Below are 10165 nucleotides of genomic sequence, written 5' to 3'. Positions count from 1 at the left end.
ACACAAACATAAACAATGTGTGGATGACTTTGTAGTCATCCACACATTGTTTATGTTTATGTCAAATATAAACAATGTGTGGATGACTTCACAAAGCCATATAATGATCGCAACATAGTAACCACATCTTTCCAAGAATAACTTTTATCTACAACTAACTTCATGTTAGTTGCATGAATTCGGGTTTGAATAAATGCATTTAAAATGAATAGTGCTATACAGTCTCAGTGTTTAATAATCATAAGCTTGTAATATTGACTCAGTACTCACTGACTACTTAAGTAGGGATTTTTGTATGGTTTTGTGTATTCATCCCTGACTAGTTTCGGTAGTTTTTAGCATTGCATCCCTACATCATACTTAATTTTTGCAACATTTTTTATTACTTGTTTCCCTTTTTTTAAAACAATTTCATTAAGATACTTTGATAAGTGAACATTTGTTTTATTTTTGTAATTCATTAGTATTATATATTGTTAATATCATATCAGTTTCTCTAATTTTGGATTACACTGGAGGTTAGTGACGCTGAAATGGTTCCTCCAGGATGGTACAAGTACCCCAGAGTACTGGATGACGTTAAAGGGTTATTTACAGAAACCATGCCTTCCAACTTCACCTCAAGTCACTTCATTGTGTACAATCGACTCCACCAAATTCTAAGGTCATGTCAATTAATATGGGGGACATCATACATATACCAGACCATGAAGTATGATACCATGCATACACACACACAGCTGCCACCGAAAATTTGAAGAAAAGTAGACCCCTATATAATTTATTGTTTTGAATAGTTAAGAAACTGGTTATTTTAAATTCAGACATCAATAACATGTACACAGATCTGTCAGTTGAATAAATACTTGATCTCCTTGATACTTTGAATATTTATGTACATTTTTCTTTCTTTATTTTTACTGAAATTGTTTTCCAGATACCATTTTGTGCAATGAAAGGCACAAACGGTCGTTATATAAGAACAATTTGTACTACCGTCTAGCGATCAGAAATAAAACTGTTATTTATGAAACACGAAAATAATATAAGCTATGAAATACTCGATGATGGTAATTATGTGCTCAAATAAGGTTATAACTCAACTTTAGCAGATATATTTGAGGGCCATAAAGTAATAGATTGAATACTGTGGCCATTTTTTCTCGATTCATCCCTACATACTAAGCACCACCGTGCTTAGTAATAACTTGTGCATAAAGCAGCAATTTTTAATAAACTATTCAGTTTTACATAAAATGAATAACTTTAGTTGAATGATAGATGTATTAATGAATAAATTATGTAAAATTGCAAATTATTAAAAAAAAACATTATGAGGTCTCTGGGATTTTATATCTCGAGTTCGAAAGTCTCCATTAAATCAGTTATTGTTTTTATGATTATTTCTCTTTACTTTACTATTTAGAAAATTCCTTTAAATACCTTTTAAGAATGGCACATCTTCATACTTACTTGTCGAATTTTGCGATGAACGACAACTTTGTGCCATTGGTTGTCATCAAAGCGCACTCTAGCGGGACGTATGACTCTCTCTAGAGAACCAGAGCCTAAATTGACCATAAGGACCACGCTCCCATCTCGTAGTTCCAAAGTAAAAAAATTTTCTCCTTCTCCTGTGTAAAACAGGATCCCGTTGGGCTGGCGTGTCTTAAAAAAGAGAGATACTTTGTCACTTAAACTGAGGATGAACTCTTCTCCTGAGATATTGAAGCTCAGAAATTCAGTTCCCCGAAAGGTGGCTTCTGAAGGTGATTTTTCTGTAAACAAAGGAAGAAAGTTATGAATTAATCACCCAATTAATAGAGAAATGAAATTGTGATCACATCTGTAAACATTTTAAGGCAAATTCAAAATTGAAATTACATTCAGCAGGAGCCAGGGGTCATTTATTTGCTTGAAATGACCAAGTGTCTGGTTGGTATTTTTTATTATACATAATTTTAGGCTAATCAAAATGCTTAGTCTTAAGGTTCCGTTGTGGTGGACTAGAGTACTGTGGCAGGTAAATTGTTGAATGGTGGGTTCGACAACTAATGGTAAGAAAATATGTTTTAATCCTCATATACATTATTTTTCAACACGTGTATTGCCATATATAGTATCAAATGGAAGGTTATGAAGGTTATTTTACAAGCAAAAGTACCCGTCCACAATGAATGGAAAAGTATCAGTTAATCTAACAAAAGTACCCATCCCCAGTGACGAGAAAAGTTTAAGCTAATCTATCAATTTAGATTATTTCATGTACTTTAAAAAGATTAACTGTGTTGTGCTCTTAGTTTTACTCAGAGCTAAGTTACTTATACCACCCACTGTGAAAAGTAGTTATTGAGCATTTCAGTAATGCTAAGAGCTGCTCAACAATAACATACACTAAATATTCATTTTCATTCTTTACATTACATTTTGAGAGATAAATGATAGTGTAATTAATTACTAACAATTTATCGTAGAATATCCTGCTTGCGAAGTAAAATTTGGCATCAACATTATTCATGCCAAATTTCTCCCGTCATTTCAAAAGTGAATGTTGAACTTTGCATGCATGCGCAGCTATCCAAATGAGAGACAGACCCTTAAATATATCACTTGGCTAAATGAATGTAAACATTTAAGCAGTAAGATTGGAAGTGTTCTCACGATTCAAAGTAAAGCCTTGTTATTCAACATTTTTAACTAAACCAAGTTCTCATACAGAAAGCACAAATCACAAATGAAACTCAAAATTCAGACAAATCATCTTCTTCATCAGAAGATGCACTGCACGCTGATTCCTCATCATCAGTGTTATTATCACTTTCAACATCATCGATACTGTTAACTTTGATATCCGAAGGGACCTGATAAGGTCTTATTAAATTCATCATAGTAATCCCAGGCAAGAGGTATTGACAGTTCATTCTGTAACAGAATTTCATGAGGTGTTACTTATTATTATCATTTTTTCACTTTGTGATGTCACAAGCTCAGTTTCCATTTCTTTGGCAGCGTTACAGCTTACGGAGTGTCCTAGCTGGTTAGGAATGACTACTATTCTTCTGTTGTCTATTAAGCTCTTTACTCTAAGGCCAAGACAGAGATGCTTTGTTGGTTTTATTTTAACATTAGAAACTGCATACAGAACATCTTGAGCTGGTGAGATGACACGGTGATTAACTGTGTCTGAAATATATTTTGAGTCAGCATACAGTGATTGAAAGAACTTGACAATTGTGACTAGTGGCTCTACCTGGTCCTTTTTGAAAGTCTTCAAAGGACAGCATGTTTGGCAGCTCTGGAGTCCCCTTCGTAAGATATATGATGGACCTCTGTATGCAGTGTGCAGCCTTCTTGATAATAAATTATTCCAATGAGATACAATCTGCAGCCATCTTCATGGCTGTTTCCTTTGGATATTTAGTGTAGGAAATTACCATCCCTCTCCCTCTACTTTTTTGTCAATGGATAATAATCCATCAAAATATTTGATGATTTTTATGAGCTAAAAGCCTGACCAATAGCGATGGTATGGACTTTTTGAGCAGGTCAAGGTCCCCACAATATCGCCGATGTGGAGATGTTAAAAACTCTTGATGCTTATTTTCTATTATAGACGCCTGGATATATGCAACAAGGGATTTGAATTCACTGCATCACTCAGGGGAATATTGTCGTTTATCGCATGAAACACTGGCAGTCACTCGGACTTTGTTAAAATAGTCCTGTTTACATTCATGGTGGTATTTCCACTCTTTGGAATGAAAGCCAATGGTTCCAATTTTAACGACTATCTCGTGGTTATTTAACTGTTGTGCAGCTTCTTTCACGTTAAATTCCAATTGGTCGAATGATCCCAGTGGTAGTTCTTTCCCTTTCTTCTTTTTTTTTTGATTGGTTGTAAAATATGCAAACATTAGGAAGAACGCCTGTTGAAGTCTTTGCTGCAAGCTTGGACTCACTACGAAGAAATGGATGTGATTCTTTCTCTATTTTTGGTTGAGGTAGATCGAGAGCTCCGGTGATTGCAGTAAAGTTCTGTATCATCCTCGATTGTAACCGTCATACTTCCCAGCAGTCTCAGGAAGCTTGGCATACACTGCCCAATACTTAGAAGTTCGTGGCTGTGGTCTTTGTGAATGTGCAGTAGCAGCAGCTTTAACTTGGTCCAAGTCACCTCAGTGAACTCTTTGATAGGTCCATCTTGTAAGTCACGATCAATATGGAGAACACATCGAAGCTGTGACATGTTCGGCGCCCTAAGAGTAATGAAAATTGGATATTTATTACAAATGCCGTTAAGCAAGCCACTTTTATTTTGGAAAAAACGTATAATACTAAATATTAAATACACATAGTGTTATAAATCAGGTATTATATACCAATCATGATTTTATATGACGTATATCGTAATATATCTAATCAAATTCAACGAAACTCGCAAACGGGTCGATATTGTCACTACCTACTGTTCACATACGTACCTACTGCAATTCGGAAAGAGTGAGTAACACTTAGCCACTTTTGTTTTCATTTTGTTTCCATCACTGCTATTTTGGAAAAATCTCAACTGCACCAATCACAATATGTTCTGCTAATAAATACCTGCATATATATATACCAAAAATTGAAAAATCGCCGTGTTTCGTTAAACAGCACGTTTGAATTCAAACACCTACTGAGGATTTGATTAAAAAAATGAACTAAAATTGAAAGACAATGAATGAAATTTTCCCAAATGAATGTTGAGTTTGTTTAACTTGAAACAAACATGACAAATGGTCGTTTACCTCTTGTCTCAGTGGATCCTTGTACCGAGTTTATTGCATATAAATAACATCATTTGGTTATATTAAACACTGAGTAAACGTATAAATGCATAAAAGTTCACAGGAATATCTTTACAGATATAAATTTTCTAAGCTATATAGCTTTTGAAGAAAATTATGAGATATACAAATTATGAGAATTGTGAATAAATAGCGAAAATTACTAAAACTATCTTAATCCTGGTTGATTTCGCCACCTTATATATATTTTGAACCGTGGTATCTGTCCCAGCCTTCGTCTGGTTCTCGTTTGAATAGCTGCGCACGCATACAAAGCTCAACATTCTTTTGAAATGACGGGAGAACAGGCACGAATAACGTTGATGTCAAATTTTATTTCGCAAGCAGGATATTCTACACCAAACTGTTAGAAATTAATCACACTATCATTCACATTTCAAAATGTGACGTAACTTAAATAATAAAAATGTAGATTTACCATATGTTATTGTTGAGCGGTTCTTAGCATGACTAAAATACTCAACAATTAATTTTCGTGGTGGGCGATATAAGTAGCTCAGAGTTCTGACTCGGAGTAAAACCAAGAGAGGAACACAATTAATCTTTTTAAAGTCCATGAAATAATTTAAATTGATAGATTAATTTAAACATTTCCCATCACCGAGGACGGGTATTTTTGCTTGTAAAATTATAATATTATGATGGATCTTATTATAACCTTTCCTTTGTTAATATACGGGCTCTTAAATAACGCATATGAGGATTAAGTCATATATTTTTAAATCCTCTGTTTTCGAACCCACCATCCATCAGTGTCACAGTGCTCTAGTCCACCACAATGGAACCTAAAGACTAAGCGTTTTGATTAGCCTAATAGTATGTCTCAAAAAAAGGATAAAATGTATCCAAATGGTTAGCATGTCCATACTGTAAATCCGAGGGTTCAGGGTTCGCTTCCCGTTGCAGAAAACTGCGTACAGCACTTTGGTGCCAGGGGTGTCCTACAAGAATAGCGGTGAGATGAGTTGGCGGTAGTTGCTGTTGACCAGTTGTTTCAAAAAAATTAGGGACGGCTATGCGCAGGGAACTCTTGCGGAAATTTTCCAAAAAGAAACAAATATTTCACATTAATGTTACAAATTTTATACCAGCCAAGGTTTGCCCCCCAGTGGCACATCGGTGTGTCTGTGGACTTATAACGCTAGAAACCGGGTTTCGATACCCGTGGTGGGCAGAGCACAGATAGCTTTTTGTATAACTTTGTGCCTAACTACAAACAAACAAACCAGTCAAGGTTTACATAAATGTACACACACACACATGTATATATATATATATATATAAGTAATTCATGAGTAGTTACTATTAGTTTTCTCGAAGCAATACTGATTTTCGTGCCAAGCCTGGTAGTGTTCTAGATGTACAATGTAGCTGGTTTGGAAACTTCATTTTTTTCTCTTCTTCCTAATAAAAATGATAAACTACAATGGAGACTGAAGAATAAACATTTTACTGAGTGTCATGTGACGAGGAAAATACCAGCTTGGTATGTGTTATCAACATGGCTCAAAGTTTATTATTGTATTTGTCTAATTTCAAAGCCAAACTTATCCAACAGGAAAGGAAGATGCTATCACAGCGCCGCTAGTACATTGCTATTTTAGAGACGGAAGAAATGATGATATTCCAGAAAACTGCTGACGTAATCTGAAAAATGTCTTAGTAAGCTGGACCTTAAACTTTCGTTCCATATTTATTACCATCATATTTTTAACATTCTCTTAGGCTTAAAACGTAATTTCATATTCGTGACATTAAATCAAACTGAGGAATAATTGGCTCCAAACATTGGAGATGAGACTTAAGATATTTTCGTTCAATATTACTCATTTCCTTCTTTAATTATTAATAAGAAGATTATTTACCTTCCTTAACTACTATCAGTGTCCTTAACAAGTATCTTCCTTCCTCCATAACAATGTCTTTAACGAATATCGTCCTTCTTACCTAATAATGTCTTCAACGAGTATCTTCCTTCTTAACAATGTCCCTAACTAATATTTTCCTTCCTTCTTAACAATATCCTTAACTTGTATCTTCATTCCTTCATAACAATATCCTTAACTAGTAGGTGGTACTTCAGATTGTTTACTCTGTCTTTCAAAAAATCTGCGGTTATTAAATTGTGTTTGAATATCTGAAATTCTTTATCGGTACACTAACGAGTAAAAAGTACTAAATAACTGTCGTTTATGGAAATTATGATACTTGTTATTTAATTGAGTTTACAAACTTCTGATACTCCTGTTACTTTTTTAAGTACAATAAAACTTCAGATATATAAACGGCTGTGAAATTTGAAACAGAACTCTGAAGATCAAATCGAAGAGATTTGTATGTTTGTAGTTAAGCACAAAGCTATACAATGGGCTATCTGTGCTCTGCCCGTCACGAGTATCGAAACCCGGTTTCTAGAGTTGTCGGTGCGCAGACATATCGCCGTGACACTGGGGCGCAAATAAAAGAGAAGACACGAGTAAAATGTGAAAAGTAAAGACCAAAACTCAAGTTGTTTAATTGTTTTCACTTCAGAAGAATCATAATTAATTAATCTGATAATTCTCCGATGGCACATAAGAAGCAGAATAGTCTGAAAATCTGGCAGTATAACTCACGAGAGAGTGTTTCATATGATGTGCATAAGTGGCTATATGGTGTTTTTCGATAATCAATAACTCAATAGTTAAGAGTAGATTAGCAACAAATATTGACAAACAAGCAAGAAGTAATGGAATCGATCAAACTTGACGAACACTTTCGGATTATTTATGTAATCCTACAGAGGGCGTTGCTGCACTTGCTTTACAGAGGCAGCTAACTTTACTACTAACAATACACAACTCTGTAATTGGAAGTCAGATGAAGATATGTGGTTTAAAAGACGAACGGCATCTGAAAAAGGCCATTTTTAGCTCATTTATTTAATGGAAGATGTTAAAAGCAATGTCAGAGAAAAATAATCTATTTTCGTGTTCCTCAATTACTCCTAGGCTAATCTGATCTTTAAATGAAATATTATGTCCTAATGAAATACACATTCCAGTTCTGAACTCTATTTCAAGAACATTTCTTTGATTGTTTTTATTGTCTAGTTTTTATAAAGTGTTTCGATTTCTAATTTTCAGTTGTGCTTTCTTTTCATTAAATGTATTGTCTGCAGTAAAAAGATAAAATATTTGAAGCAAAAGTTACTTATTTATTCACAAATAAACAACTTAATTTTCTTTAAACCATGAGCACTAACTTTTGGAGGAGAATAACAGATACTACCTAAATTTTAACACTCGAACAGAAAAAACAACAACAAACAAAACAAAGAGTAACTGACAATAAATACAACTCAAGTTGAAACCGCTACAACCAGAACAACCGACGCTAACTATAATTCAATTTGAAATCCACACAACTAGAACAATGACACTAACTACAACTCAAGTTGAAACCGCTACAACCAGAATAACTAACAATAACTACAACTAAGGCTGAAACTGCTGCAGCCAGTACAAATGTCACTAACTACAACTCAAGATAACGATAAAGAGTGATGCCTGTTGGTGGAACAAATGTTGGGTGTAGTGTTTGTTGAAAGAGATAACGTTAGGGCGTAGTATCAGTTGAAATGGATAACGATTAGGATTAGTGTGTCTTGGTGGATATATCGGTAAATAGCGGTGTCTGTTAATAAATATAACAACAATGACTGGTGTCTGCTGGTAGAAATAACGATAGGGTGTGGTATGTATTGGTAAAGATAACGAAAAGGAATAACGCATGTTGGTAAATAGCAATAAAGTGTAATGTCTATTGATAGGGATAACGATAATAAGTGGTTTCTGTTGGGAGAAATATACATAAGGAATGATTCCTGTTGGTAGAAATAACGACAGGGAGTGGTGAATGTTGGTAGGGGTATTAATATGAAATAGTCTATTGGCTGGAATAAACATAAGGTATCGATAAAGAGTGGTGTTTATTGGTAGATATAATGATGTGGGGTGGTGTTTATTGGTAGATATAACGATAAGGAGAGGCGTATTTGTTAGTTGAGATAACGATAGGGAGAGGCGTATTTGTTAGTAGAGATAACGATAGGGAGAGGCGTATTTGTTAGTAGAAATAACGATAGGGAGAGGCGTATTTGTTAGTAGAGATAACGATAGCGAACGGCGTTATTTTTGGTAGATATAATGATGTGGAGTGGTCTTTCTTTGTAGATATAATGATAAGAGAGGTGTTTGTTGATATACATAAAGAGAAGGAATGGTATTTGTAGATATAATGATAGATAGTATTCATGTTAGTAGATATAACGATAGGAAGTGGTGCGCATCTGCAGAGATAATGATAGGGAGTGATGTTTGTTGGTAGAGATAATGATAGGGAGTGATGTTCCTTGATAGAGGTAACGATAAGGAGTTTCGTGGAGATAATAATAGGGAATTGAGTTTGTTGGTAAATATAACGATATGGAGTTTTATTTATTGCTAGAAATAACGAGAGGGAGTGTTGTTTTAAGTAAAGATAATAATAGAGAATTGAGTTTGTTGGTGTATATAAAGATAGTGATGGTTATTTCTTTGTAGAAATAACGATATGGATTGGTCTTTGTTCGTAGATATAACGATTGGGAGTGATGTTTTTTGGCAAAGTTAGAGATAAGAAATGGTGTTTGTTAGTAGAGATTATAGGGAATTGTGTTTGTTCTAGTTATAAAAATAGCAAGTGGTGCGTGTTGGTAGATATAACGATATGGAGTGGTGTTTATTGGTAGATATAACGATAGTGAGTGGTGTTTATAGGTAGATATAGCGATAGTGAGTGGTGTTTATTGGTAGATATAGCGATAGAGAGTGGTGTTTATTGGTAGATATAGCGATAGAGAGTGGTGTTTATTGGTAGATATAGCGATAGAGAGCGGTGTTTGTTGGTAGAGATAAAGATAAGGAGTGGTGACTGTTGGAAGAAATAACGAAAAGGAGTGGTGTTTATTGATAGAGATAATGATGGGTAGTAGTGCGAGATAGTACACATAACTATAGAAAGTGACGTTTCTTGGTAGGTATAACAATAAAGGCTGATAATTATTGGTAGATATAGCGATAAGGAGTGGTGTTCGTTGGTAGAAATAACTATAGGGAGTGGTGTGTGTTTGAAAGATAACGACAGGGAGTGGTATTAGTTAGTAAATATAATGATAAGGAATCGGGTTTGTTTGTAGATATAACGATAGGGAATGATGTTTTTTTTGATAGAGATTGAGAGTTATCTTTGTTTGTAGATATAACAATAAGGAGTTTTGGTTTGTAGATATAACGATA

General features: G+C 34.5%; 1 protein-coding gene across 1 annotated transcript in view; it reads right to left on the bottom strand.

Annotated features, from left to right (window-relative positions):
• LOC106470031 (neurexin-1-like) overlaps window positions 1-10165 on the bottom strand; it is a gene marked incomplete at its 3' end in the record, with an annotated part of 101134 nt that overhangs the window by 47751 nt on the left and 43218 nt on the right. Inside the window, exon 2 of the mRNA XM_022398580.1 lies at window positions 1474-1778. Coding sequence (XP_022254288.1) covers window positions 1474-1778 — 305 coding nt within the window. The remainder of the gene's footprint in view (window positions 1-1473; window positions 1779-10165) is intronic.

Source organism: Limulus polyphemus, unplaced genomic scaffold (assembly GCF_000517525.1).
Source record: "Limulus polyphemus unplaced genomic scaffold, Limulus_polyphemus-2.1.2 Scaffold3782, whole genome shotgun sequence".
In the NCBI taxonomy this organism is placed as follows: domain Eukaryota; kingdom Metazoa; phylum Arthropoda; class Merostomata; order Xiphosura; family Limulidae; genus Limulus; species Limulus polyphemus.
This window is presented reverse-complemented; position numbering and strand designations above follow the sequence as displayed.